This window comes from Odocoileus virginianus, chromosome 11 (assembly GCF_023699985.2).
Source record: "Odocoileus virginianus isolate 20LAN1187 ecotype Illinois chromosome 11, Ovbor_1.2, whole genome shotgun sequence".
NCBI lineage: Eukaryota > Metazoa > Chordata > Mammalia > Artiodactyla > Cervidae > Odocoileus > Odocoileus virginianus.
Window position 1 is genome coordinate 50,900,729 of NC_069684.1, and position 14,012 is coordinate 50,914,740.

General features: G+C 46.6%; 1 protein-coding gene across 2 annotated transcripts in view; it reads right to left on the bottom strand.

Moving 5' to 3' along the window:
• Window positions 1–7,976: 7,976 nt before the first annotated feature.
• CNIH3 (cornichon family AMPA receptor auxiliary protein 3) overlaps window positions 7,977–14,012 on the bottom strand; it is a 264,615-nt gene continuing 258,579 nt past the window's right edge. For both annotated transcript variants that reach the window (XM_070474453.1, XM_020879483.2), the window contains one exon: window positions 7,977–9,290. In XM_070474453.1, the coding sequence (XP_070330554.1) occupies window positions 9,263–9,290 (28 nt within the window). In that variant the 3' untranslated portion in view covers window positions 7,977–9,262. The remainder of the gene's footprint in view (window positions 9,291–14,012) is intronic.

Consider the following 14,012-nt stretch of genomic DNA (forward strand, 5'->3'; position numbering starts at 1 on the left):
GGATTCTAGATACCATGCTCTGGACGCATGCATTCCAAAACGGATCCAGGGCCTTCATGGGAAGTTCATTGGCAATAAATGTCACAAAGGACAGAGTCAAGTGCAAAGCCCCACAACACCTGTTTCAGGATGACCTTCCACCTTCCAGGCTGATGCTGATCCATGAACCAGTCCCTTTGGGTCCCCTCTGTTTAGCTCCCTAGAAAGTATCATCATCTAAGGGGCGCCGAACACTTGGGTCTAGAAGGCACTGGGTTTCTCCGAGCTGTGAAGTTGAAACTTGTGATGGGGCTTCTCACCCTGGACCCCATATCCAGGTGGCATGTGTCTCAAGTGAAGAATATGATCAGGCCTCAGTTTTTTATTTTTACCTAGAAGAGGTAAGTGCTACAGCCACTGCCAGCTCTTTACTGCTAAGTTTTCCACTGCACTTGTAACCACGTTAGTTAGTTAGAGCTAGACACGATAGAGCAGTTATTTTAATCTAATTTGTTGCTGTTGTTTAGTCCCTCAATCATGTCCAACTCTTTTGTGACACCATGGACTGTAGCCCACCAGGCTACTCTCTCCATGGCATTTCCCAAGGCAAGAATACTGGAGTGGGTTGCCATTTCCTTCTCCAGGGGATCTTCCCAACCCAGAGTCTGAATCTGTGTCTCCTGCATTGGCAGGTGGGTTCTTTACCACTAAGCCACTGAGGAAACCCCATTTTTATCTAATCATGAGATATTAATCAATACAAAGGACTGCTAATTTTAAATACTGGTTGCCCAGGGTGCAGGATTCTAAGCCATCTCTTAGGTATCTGGTCCACATGCCGGGCATTGTATTATGCTGTGATTTCCAGCCCTTGGAGAGAGACATCTGTACCTTGTAGAGTCTAGAAAATTTCCTCAATTTCAAGCTCACTCTCAGTTTGGCTATGGGAAAATAAGAACAGCATCACCAGACCTGTCCTCTGAGGCCACTGACCAGCAAAACTTCCCCAAAGCCTTTAGTGCTGCCTGGCTTCTTCACTGCTGCAACCAAAATAGACTATCCCAGGCACAGGGACCTGATCCATGTGCTCCATTAAAATTTAATGTGATGACTGGTATTTAACTGGATTCTTACTTTCCTTACTTTCCCTGCTCTAAAATATCAGAAGTTATTCCTACTTCTGATAGGAAGTAGGAAAGATGATGCTGTTTTTCTCATTGCCAAACATTTCTAAAAAAGGACCAGGTTCACTATTCAGATACTGTTGTGATATTTAAACAGAAACACTATTGTGGCATTTTAGTCTCTCTCCCTGGCTGTCAGGTAGTCATTCTGGGAAACAATACTACCTCTTCTGAATGTTGGGTCTCTAAACCAAAAGCTGTGTGTCTGTCCACTTGAAGTAAGGGGGCACTCAACCAGGAGACTGGCTCCTGGAGGAAAGAGTGCATGCAGAAGAATACTCCCCACAGGCTGGCTGGAGGGGACACCCTACCATGAGGAGCCTACAAAGCCAAGCAGAGAAAGGAGCCAGGGTTACTGAGTTTCATTGTGTGCAAACACAGCACGAGGCACTTTACAGGCTTATCTTGGTGGTGGTGGTGATTTAGTCGTGTGTCTGATGCTTGTGATCCCCAGGACTGTAGCTGCCAGGCTCCTCTGTCCATGGCATTTCCCAGGCAAGAATACTGGAATGGGCTGTCGTTTCCTCCTCCAGGCTTATCTTACGCCTTATGAAACCACATCAAGAAGTGGCAGCATAGCAGAGTGCCATCTGTATTCCCCCAGCATCCAGATTAGAAGCCTGGGCCACCTGCATGGGGACTTTGGAAACCTCTTGGGAAGGCACCCATGCTACAGGAAGAATGACGGTCCTCAAGTTGATTTAGGGTGGCTCGGGCCACAGTTCACAAGTAGGTTCCTGCTCAGCCTAGTGGGTTACACATGTCTCCTCTCCAAGTCCAAGCCCCTCGGCTTACAGTGCAAAAAACTGAACGTCTCCTTTCCTGTCACTTCTAGGAGACCCAAGAGCTTAGGTGGCAGCACCACTGATGGCCCTGCTGTGGGTAGGTGGTGGCTCTAGCCATGACAGCAGCGGCTCCTTCAGGGTTGTGAACAGTGGGTTCTAGTGCCCAAGTCTTCGGGGGTACTGGTCCCAGCTGCCACTCTGATCCCTGGTTCAGTGTAGCCCAACAGTGTGCCAGAGCTGGAAATAGCATGTACTGGTAAATGTGAACAATTTACTGGGAAACGTAAAAGTTTAACAACTGGCATCATAAGGGGAGGGTGGGGGAGAGGGCCAGGCCTCATCTGTAGCATCTGCCAATTTCCGTGGTGTAAAGTCTCCCAGCATGCGCTGATTGAAAGCTACTACTGGGACATCACTGAACACAAAAATGGGAGGAGATGCAAACTAGTGTGCTGTTACACAGTGCTTCCATCACAGGTGCAACTGACATCATCTCAAAAGCAGAGATCACAGCAAAACATAACAAAATAATTTTAGGAGGTGATGAGTTTGAACTATATTTTACCTTTGTTTTAATTTAATGAATTTAACTGTAAGCTTACATAACCAGTGTTAATAACAGCTGTGTTTAACAACCATTTAGCGAAATCCCTAAAAATGTAGTGATCGGTTCTCATAAGCCTATATGAGCCAGCTCGAGCACACTACTAGCTGGGGAGGAAGAAAAGGTGGGCATCACAAGGTGTCCAAGTGGTCAAGTTCACAGCACAGGAAGACACTCCTGGGGCATCCAGAGCTGTCTGAGCAGAATTTAACAGGAGTAGAGGAGATCATAGAGAGGGTGGGGCAAAGCATGGGTGATACTATTCTGCGGCTATATTGATCCTGTATCTATTTCCCAGTTGTTAGTGGAGCGGTAATTGAAACCCAATCAGAGATGTCAGTATGAATGTTTTCTCCCCTGCAAACGCAAATATGCAAAATAACTGCATCACATGCAGAGCTCCTGGCAACAAGACTGCGCCTGGTTCCTAATCAAGAAGACTCTAAAACTTGTCCCATCTTTCCCCAGAAACACCTGGCTGTGTCCTGAACAATCACCTCTCCTCTCGGCTCACACTTCCCTCTGCCTGGATGAGGGCATGTTCCAGGATGCCTCCTCAAACACCTACAGTAATGACAGCATTCTGCCTAAGCCTCGGCAGCAGAGACAGCCCTGAGATCTAAACTCGTTTGCCGGCACACAGTTTAGAACAGAGCAGCCCAAGCCCAAGAAAAGAAAAGGTTATGAAACAGATCTGTGCAGTGACACAGCGTGAGCGCAATTAATTGTTGTCAAAGCATTTTGCTGGCTGCATTCGTCTCTTATGTAGGAGAACAAAACTGTCATAACGGTGACAACTTTATTCAACACTGGTGCAATTACGAAGCCTAAAAATAGGAAGCAGAAGGGAGATTTGCTTGAGAGAGCCGAGCTCTGTTACCCATGCCTGGGACGGTTCCGCCCCCAGGATGGAGGGTGGAGAGGAAGGAAGCTTAGATCCATTGAATGTTGCCATGTGCTACTATGAGAAATGTTTTACCGTCTTATGTGACAGAATCCTCCCTTCAACTCTGCGAAGCGAGGGGGAGTAGAGCAGAGCTCTGAGGAGCAAGACCTGTTGAGCACCCAGTACAAGACAGGCTCTCTCTACACACTCTACATACATAATCACTTTACCGTAACCTCTCTCAAAAGGAGGTATTATCCCCACTTTACAGATGGGAAAACTGAGTCTCAGAAAGATGAAGCAGCTCTTACAAGATCCCACGCTCAAATGCTTTCTATTACAAAGTCATTTATTTGGGTTGCCCCGAAGGGTCCGATGGTAAAGAATCTGCTTGAAATGCAGGCATCATGGGTTCGATCCCTGGGTCTGGAAGATCCCCTGGAAAAGGGAACAGATACCCATTCCAGTATTCTTGCCTCGAGAATTCCATGGACAGAAGAGCCTTGTGGGCTACAGTGCATAGGATCGCAAAGAGCTGGACACAACTGAGCGACTAACACACACCCAAAGTCATTTCCGGACTTCCTTGGCGGTCCAGCGGCCAAGACTCTGAGATCCCAATGCAGGAGGTCCAAGTTTGATCCCTGGTTAGGGAACTAGATTCTGCACAACACAACTAGGACTTAGCATAGCCAAATAAATAAAAATAAAGATTAAAATAAACAACTGTCATTTATGGGGACTTGCTCACTGTGAAACCTGTGAGGTGAGCAGAGCCGCACTTCAGGATAACACCTCCTCTCTTCTCCCTTCTTCATCCCCTTTTCTACTCTTTCTCTCATTCCCTTGCCCTCTCTTGCAGGAAGACAAAAATGGTCGAGGCCTGTGGGAGAAGGCGAGGGTGGGATGTTTCAAGAGAACAGCATCGAAACATGTATATTACCTAGGGTGAAACAGATCACCAGCCCAGGTTGGATGCATGAGACAAGTGCTCGGACCTGGTGCACTGGGAAGACTCAGAGGGATCGGGCGGAGAGGGAGGTGGGAGGGGGGATCAGGATGGGGAACACATGTAACTCCATGGCTGATTCATGTCAATGTATGACAAAACCCACTACAATATTGTAAAGTAATTAGCCTCCAACTAATAAAAATAAATAAATAAATAAAAATTTTTTTAAAAAAATGGTCGAGGCTACAAAGCCACACAGCAGTAGCAGATCCTTGACTAATACCCAGATCTGTGTGAACCCCCTAAGCATGTGTCCTCAGACTGTGCCAGACAAGCTGGAGAGAGGTTCCAGCTTGCCCAAGACACAGGCAGAGCAAGCAGAAGGAGAGGTAGGAAGAGAAGCTGGGTATTTCTGCCCCACATCTCTGAGAAGAAGGAACCCAGCCCAATTCTGGGGGCCAGGCACTGCCACAGCTTAGGAGCTGCGGCTCTGTCCACTCTGGCCAGAGTCTGACCGAGAGCAGCTGAATTGAAACTTTCAGCTGTTGTTTTTGGCACTAAAGATCCAATCTGATGTGACTTCTTGTTGGTAGTTTTGGCAGCTCTTTTGAGGTTCTCTTTTTAATGATAAGATTACCAGTCACAGTAGCTTACATATCTTTTCAGGTGAATCCCATGACCGTTGGTGGAGCTCTTGCTGAGGTGCAGAACCACCTGAGGTGTCTATCTGTGTTTCCTCATTTACTCCTTCTACTGTCTTCTGAGAATGCTTAATTGTTCCCATTTTACAGAAAAGCAGAGGAGCAAAGGGGATTGTCCAGATCACTTGCCTAATAAACTGTATTTTATGGCTGCAATTCATTGGGCATCTATGATGCATGGGCACTGAACCAGGCATTTTCTGTCCATTGTCTCTCACACAGCTCTCCTAAGATGGGAGGGGTCATAGCAGTTTTGCAAAGGAGGAAACTGAGATTCAGAGAGATCATCCAGTCAGGTTAGGATTAGAATTTTGAGCCCAAGGGCAAAAACTCTCCTTTGTTGCACAATTTGTAAATGCCTTGTTTTTCAACGTGGATTTTTGTGTTGATAAATTGGGTGCTTGAGAAAAAACTGGTCGAAGCTAGACTTGGGCTGGAGTCTACACTCTATGACTTCCTAGTAATTGCGACACTTGCTCATTTGTTTAACCTCTATGAGCTTCAGTGTTTCAACTATACATTGGCGACAGGAAGAGCTCCTGCCACAGACTGTTGTAAGGATTCAGTGACACCTTGAAAGTCAAATGCTTTGCACAATGCCTGGCATAGGGCAAGTACTCGACAGCAGTTGTTATGATTGGCCAGAGAACATAGCATTGAAAAGAGGTATCAGGTCCCAGCCTGACCTCCACTTAGGACACTACAGACAAAAACATCAGAGGAGGTAGCTGCTGGGTAGAAGAACACCAGAATCTTCACTCCTTCCCATGTGGCCAGGTTACTTCCCTCCCATTGGGAACCTTGGCCTGGGTGGGCACTAGGCAGAGAAAAGGGTGGCGAGCAAGACCCACCTCCTACAAAGAGTTGTGTTTACCATGTGCCGGGCACTCTTCTAGATTCTCTGCAAATGTGAGCTCATTTACTCTTTATAATGTCAGTACAGAGGGTGCCACTGTTCCCTTCATTAATGAAAGTGAAAAGCAAACTTAAATGACCACCACCCCCGCCCCCGGCCAGGTCCCACTCTGACCCTTAGGGCACAGCCACACCAAGCCTACAGCTCTGTCTCCCTAAGGCAACGGGCATCAGGTCAGCATGGATGCCTCCCGTGACGTCCGTGCCCCCTCCTCCTTGATGCTCAGACACATGCTTGGTAGGAAGAGCTCTCCATCACCCAAGGGTGACATTCACTTTGTGACTGATCCAGGGTGCGGCTTCTCCCGCTTCACTCTCCTTCCTCCTTTTGGTCATTTCTGTGGGATAAACGACCAGTGACAAAGATACCCAAGAAGGAAAAACTATGTGAGAAGAGGCAGATCTGGGCTTCCATTCCAGCAGCTACAGACACACCCCTTACTATTAAACAGCTCTGGGTCTCTGCAAGGCATTCATCTTCTGGACATTTTTCATCAATAAAGCAGAGATAATATCAACATCATGGTTTTCTCATGAGGATCAGACAGAAGCACATGAAATTTATAGAATAATGCCCAACTCCTCAGTTACTAAGCTATTGCTGTTATCTGGCCATTTGTTTGTAGCCTTAAGCTCTGTCTGGCTGTTCACCAGGAAAGACTCATTTGCCCTGAGCCTCCCTGTTTTCCTGACCTGTAAACTGGGGGTTGAGAACATGCAACCTGCCTCGTAGGGTCACTGTGAGTTGGGAGAGGTCTTGCATAAAGCTCAACACACAAAACGGCTCCAGCAACTGTATACTTTACTCTGATTCTTATCATAATTAACTTCTCCCAGGAACTGAAAATTGGCTCAAACTCCCAACAACCACTGGAATTACTTCCCAGTCAACTCATGGGGGAGAAATATTTGGATGTTTTTCTTTCTTAAACATAAGAACTGCCCAAGAGACATTTGAAGCTTTTAAAAGCTTTTAGACAACCATCTTAGAGAACTGCCCACAATAAATCAAGTCTGAGTCTGGCCCATGAAAAAAAAGAAAATCAGGTGCTTCCTCTATAACTCTGTTTTAGAAATCTCCTTCTCTCAGAAAGTTAATGTTAATCAAAACTTATTAGGATCCCAGCTACTTTCCCAGCTCTCAGGTGTGATGAAAAGAACATGGGGTTTAAGGTCAGACAACCTGGGGTCAAAGGCAGGTCTGGGACTATTGTGTGACTATACGGAAGACCCTCTCTGAACCTCAGTCTCCTCACTTAGAAAATGGGGAAAAGAATCACATCAACTTCATAGGAATGTGAGGAAAGTCAAAAGAGATGTAAAAACAGCCTGTAAAATGCAAAACACTATGAAAATGTGAATAGCTATTATTTACTGTTAAGAGAAACGATATCATATTTAATGCTCAATCCCAGTAAACAGAGTCCCTCAGGAAGCCCATATCTCTGTGTCCTCCTCCTTTTTAAGCTGGAAGTTGCTATTTACATTTTAACAGTCTTTTTACATCTGTGTCTGCTATTATGTCATTTCAAATTGTTTTGGAAAGAGGCAAAGTGTAAAAACAAACAACAGCTCCCGGACTATTTATCCTCTGCTCTCAGCTGCATTTGCAAGATGGTGGTAGCGTCAGATTTGCTGTCTGCAGCCTGGAACCCAGGACTGGTTTCTCTGGATGAAGGTAGCTGGCTATCTCAGGAATCGAATCAGAAATGATACTAACCAGCCCTAAAGGAAACTCTCCACCCCAACCACAGTTACTCAGCCAAGGGGAAGCCTGATCCCAAAAATATTGCCTTGAATCCTCTGGTTTCATATCTCCAACCTCAAAGCAGAAATCTGCATTTTGTTTTCTGTAGAATTTTTAGAAGTAACATGTCTTTTTGAAACTTTGCTTTCTCCACCTACCATCTATATAGAGATGAAGCCAGCCGGTAACGGGTTTAAAATGAGACAGCCAGGTAGGCGAGACACTCAAGCAATTGCAGCGTTTTAAACATAGCACACATGTTACACAAACACCATTCATAAACCTGAGTCACAGACTTCAGATGGAAGCTGGTACATGTATAAATAGCCTGTGTATGTCAAACACAAGAAAAGAAGGGAAGTTGGGGGAATAAGGTCAAAATCATGGTGCCCATTTTAAACATAATAAAAATCTCAGCCTTGTCATTATTTACAACCCCCGAGTACAACTCCTACCCAAGAAGGAGAGAATGTTGAATGGAAAATTCTAAATGAACTAATGTCCTCGTGTTGAACCAAACAGCACGAATGATGCCGTATCATCAATGAAGCTATAATTATGTTGTCTCACTTCTCAGTGGCCGGATGCCCACAGCACAGAACTGCCACACCAGCTCTTTCTGGCCTCAGAACTGTTTGGGAAGCCTTAAAAGTTAGTAGTTTTGACTAGTGTTGATTAATATGACTCACTTTCAATGACCCTGTGATGGTTTGGGATGACAACAAAACAGTACAGTTTGTGGTGGTGAAGAATTAACACTTTGAACATGTCATCAGTATTTTAAAAAATAATTTTTCCTACAATTTCCCCCTTCCCACTTCCCAGCCCCCACTCCTGATTTTAGCCATAATTCTTTACCAACACACCACCCCAAACTCAGTTCCCAACATCACTGGGCTCTTACAAAGCAGAGCAGAAAAACAGACACCCTAGGAGACTCAAGGCTGGTTACAGCAAAAGGCAAGTCTGCACACCGTCCAGGCCCCTCCCATTGAAGTGAAGGGCGTGGCCAGGACTTAGAAGAAACGCCAGAGTCTCAGGTAAGCCCATGACATCCATCTTCAATCGGTCCCACAGACGCAGCCTTGATTCTGGGTCACCCAGTTCCTCAGAGGGCACCCTCCAGCCTTCCAGCCATCACACCCACAGACCAGGAACTCAGCATGAACTTCAGGGAGACTTTCAGTAAAAGGGATTCAGGAAGCTGCAATTCTCATTCAGAAGAGGTTTCGTTTTTCATCACCCCACGTGCCCCTGCTGCCCAGAAGGGATCCTCAGGCCAAGTGTGGGGTGGGAATGCGGAAGGCTGGTACACAGGGCGAAACACATGTGACAGCGGGCTGGCTCGGCCGCTGGCTGCTGCCTGCTTCCGGCTCTCAATTCCGAGTATCTGCCCATCTCTGTCTGTCACATCCCCACACTGGTCCCTGCTCCCGTCACCAGCAGGATGGACTGCACAGCCTCGGGCCTCTCCCATCTCAGTCTCTGTGGATGTGCGTGATCTTCGAGTTAAGAGCTCACTAAAGTGTAGATCATGCTGGATGCAAAAAGAAGAGGGAAAAAAAAGACAGCATTAGTGGGAGCCTGCAAAAGACTTAGACGGCCCTTAAAAGAGGTACCTTCCAGAAGCCAGACCCCTGGCTTCTTTCTCATTCCTGTCACTAGAGCAACTTATCTGCTCCCCAAACTCTTTCCTCTTCTACTTCCCACCTCATGTAACCATTGTTACAAGGCCACACTGTGCCCCTTGGATGAGAGAGATGACTGCTCTGAGCGTCTCTCATTATTCTCAACAGGATAATGATTACGGCTGCTATTCCTCTTTTCCGCAATTGCAGGGCAGGTCCCCAGAGGTCCGGGGTGCCGTGGATTCTTTATGCCACCAGCTGCCACATGCATATGTGATGGCCATGTCCAGGGGCTCCCAGATTATGCTGGTTAATATGTCAGTGCTGGGGAGAAGCTCACTATCAAGACTGTAGGGCCGTGTGTGTGAACACAGGCCCTCTGGGCTCACAAACTAAATGAGTTCTTAGCTGGTTAATTCCCTGGGCCTCTTGTTTTTAACAAAGCCCAGGCATTAAACATGCATTAAGAGAATGTGTCCTACGGTGGTGTTTCAACACCACCGAGGAGGGGGTCACACACCCTGTGCTCTTGCCCTGGGGCTGCAAGCTAATTCTGCAACAAGGAAGAAGGTTCTATACCAAAATATACACTCTATCTGGCAGAAAGAAAAACAACTCCTTTACAATATAGAGAGAAGAAAAGAAAATCTAAGAAACAAAACCAAAGACAATGAAACTGAAGAGTTTTGCTTCTAACCTTCTCCCGCTGCAAAGCCCCAACGAAGCCCTTCTGAGTAGCTCGAGTTCTGCCTTTGAGAACCTGGTACACCTCATGCTCACAGAGCCTCACTGGTCAGGCCTGGAGCGAGAAAGGTCGTATTTGACACGGGGAAATACAGGGGTCAGCTGAAAAGTGGATCTCTCAAGGTCACACAGCAAGGCGAGGAGCCACGTCCCAACACCAAAGCCAGTGCTCCTTCCATTTTAAAACTGAGCCTCACAGTATTTGTTTACTCATTTTCCTTCCCGCGTTCATTCAATATTTACTGAGTGGCTCCTGAGAGCCAGTCCCTATTCTCAGTGCTGGGAAACAATGATGGAGTATGCAGCCCCATCCACTGCCCTGAGGGAGGCTGCAGTTAAGCGGTAGCAACAATAAGGATTGAGCGAGCACCTACTATGTGCTGGGCACAACCAGGGCACTGTAGCTACAGAGATGAATGAAACAGATGAAGTCTCTGCCATCAAGTACATCATAAATAACATAATCAGAGTGAGAGAAACGAACAGGAGGAGGCAGGCAGGACCCAGAGTAACTGGGTAGGAGGGTGGTGCTACTTAGGTATTAGTATCATTCTGGTTTACACCCTTAATTTGAAAAGGCCTTTATGCTCAACAGGCAGAATCCACACTGGACTAACCAGTTTCTATTGGTTTTGATTTTAATATTAGCATTAGTATTAAGTAGCCCCTATCCTGGGGTTTCCTGGGTGGCGCTAGTGGTAAGGAATCTACCTGCCAATGCCGGAGATGAAAGGGACTCTGGTTTGACCCCTGGGTTAGGAAGACCTCCTGGAGAAGGACATGGCAACCCACTCCAATATTCTTGCCTGGAGAATCCCATGGACAGAGGAGCCTGCTGGGCTATGGCTCACAGGCTTGCAAAGAATCAGACACGACGGAAGTGACTTAGCACACACACACAACCCCCATCCCACGTAACCTGCAAATGTCTCCTGGTCCACAAGGCAACCTGAGGAGGGGGTGGCACTGGATGGGGTGGTTCAGGTGACATCGTGGGCAGAGTCCAGGCTCCGGGGTCAACTGCTGTCAGTTAGGACCTTGGACACATTTCTTAATCTCCATGATGTCGTTAGGAACCCATCAGGAACCTCAAACTGTAAAATCCAAACCCCTCCTTTGCAGGGTTCCCAGTGGCTGCCACTCGGGTCCATCATTGTGTTCGGCTCAGAAGCAGCTCTCCGTGTACCTGGGTCCCCTTCTGTCCCTGTGAGAGTGGCCTGGGCTGACAGTCCTGTGCTCGCCACAAGCCCTGGATCTAAGGGGCTGGGAGCCCCTGAGGTACAAGAAACAGGGTCTGTGAGGAGCTCTGAAGAGCACCTAGAAGTCAGGTTCAACAAAGAAGGCAGAACCCTGATTGCCACCCAGGGTCACAGTGAGGCGGGAGAAGCAGTTGCTTCCCCTTTTGTTTTGGAAACAAAGTCATTAACGAAGGAAACATAAAGGCAGAGCCAAACTGAACTAAAGGACAGACAGTCAAACAGAATGTCTGGAACATGGTCAGTTACAGGATGATCACAGCCATCTAACAGGCAGGAGCCCCAGTAGTGCCCCCATAGCTCAGCAGACAGACAGCAAAGTCATGAGGACTCATGCCTTCTTCCCTCCAGCACCTTGGGTTCCAGCAGTTACTGCAACAAAACTGAAGTGAGGGAGCTTGATCTGCCATCCAGACTAAAGAGGATCCCCAGTGAACAGGGCAGGACTGGGGGAAACTTCTTTCCTTGTTCTGCTGGCTTTGAAGAGGGACAACACTGCCTCTGGGGACAGGCCCCTAGCCTATGACTCAGCAGCAGGAACTGCCCGCAGCCCCACAAAGAAGCTGAGCACACTCCAGTGAGGAAACCTAACCTCCCCGTTAGCCCAAGGTGAGCGAATTGCTAAGCCCATGAAACCTTGAGTCACCCTCTGCAAGGCTTCCCAAGATAAGAAGCAGTCTGAGCCAGCTTTCATTGAGAGACTTGGGCCAATCTTCTGGGCACCTTAGAAAGCTCCAGAGAGGCTTCAGAGACCCTAAGGCTCCTTGCAAATTGAAATAGGCAATGTACCAGGACATTCCATCCACGAAGAGGACCGAAGTGTCACCCTGAGCCTGAACCAACCCTTGACTCCAACAAGAATGTGGTAGAATATTCTGAATCACCTCCAGGGCTGAGTTATTCCAGAAGAAGTTATAGATGCAGCGCCTCTGAGTCTTCTGGACCCTGGGGATGCAGAGAGGAGAAGAGGTGGGCCAAGCAGCATCTCCAGGACGATGCGAAGCCGAGCAATTCTGAATCAGCAGATCTGAGACCAAGAACCTGCTCTGTTACAAACCATACCCTGCTCATCCCCTGATCCTAAGGCAGAAGATCCAAAGACCACATTTCAATAAAGACTTTTCTAAAGGTTTCCCTAAAGGAAATCAACCCTGAATATTCACTGGAAGGACTGATGCTGAAGCTCCAATGCTTTGGCCACCTGATGGGAAGAGCCAATTCATTGATAAAGACCCTAATGCTAGGAAAGATTGAGGGAAGGAGGAGAAAAGGGTGACAAAGGATGAGATGGTTGGATGGTATCACTGACTCAATGGACATGAGTATGAGCAAACTCCAGGAGATGGTGAAGGACAGGGAAGCCTGGCGTGCTGCAGCCCATGGGGTCACAAAGCGTTAACACAAATGAGCAACTAAACAACAAGAAAGATTTTCTAAGAGCCACCAGTTAAGAGCTCAGTCTTTGGGACTGAACTTGAGAGGGACTTCCAGCTTTGTCACTACGAGCTGTGACCATGGGAGAATGATCTAATGTCTCAGACTCAGTTTCCTCATTGTCAACATGAGGGCAATGATAACATTTAGCTCATACACTAGGCAATATACATCAAGCTCTTAGCTCAAAGCATGGCTTGGTTTTTTTTTAATTTTTAATTGGCGGACAATTGCTTTACAATGTTATGTTAGTTTCTGCCATACATCAACATGAATGAATCAGTCATAGGTATACACATGCCCCCTCCCTTTTGAACTCCCCTCCTACCCCATTCCACCCCTTGAGGTTGTCAGAGAGCACTGTGTTTGAGCTCCATGTGTCATATAGCAAATCCCCACTGGCTATCTATCTTATATATGGTAATGTACATGTTTCAATTTCACTCTTTCAATTCGTCTCTCCCTTTCCTTCCCCCATTGTGTCCACAAGTCTATTCCATGTCTGTATCCCCACTGCTGCCCTGCAAATGTGTACCATATTTCTAAATTCCACATATATGCATTAATATACAATATTTGTTTTTCTCTTTCTGACCTACTTCACACGGTATAATAGGCTCCAGGTTTGTTCACCTCATCAGAACTGACTCAAATGCATTCCTTTTCATGGCTGAGTAATATTCCATTGTGTGTATGTACCACAACTTCCTTATCCACTCATCTGTTGATGGACATCTAGGTTGCTTCCATGTCCTAGCTACTGTAAATAGTGGCACAATGAACACTGGGGTACATGTGCCTCTTTCAGTTATGGTTTCCTCAGGGAATCCATGTGCAATAGTGGGATTGTTGGGTCATATGATAGTTTCATTGCTAGTGTTTTAAGGAATCTCCATGCTGTTCTCCATAGTGGTTATATCAATTTACATTCCCACCAACAATGCAAGAGGGTTCCCTTTTCTCCACACGTTCTCCAGCATTTATTGTTTGTAGATTTTTGATGATGGCCATTCTGACCAGTGTGAGGTGACACCTCATCATAGTTTTGATTTGCATTTCTCTAATAATGAGTGATGCTGAGCGTCTTTTCGTGTGTTTATTAGCCATCTGTATGTCTTCTTTGGAGAAATGTCTGTTTGGGTCTTCTGCCCACTTTTTGATTGGGCTGTTTAAATACTGGGTAAATGCAGCTGCTTC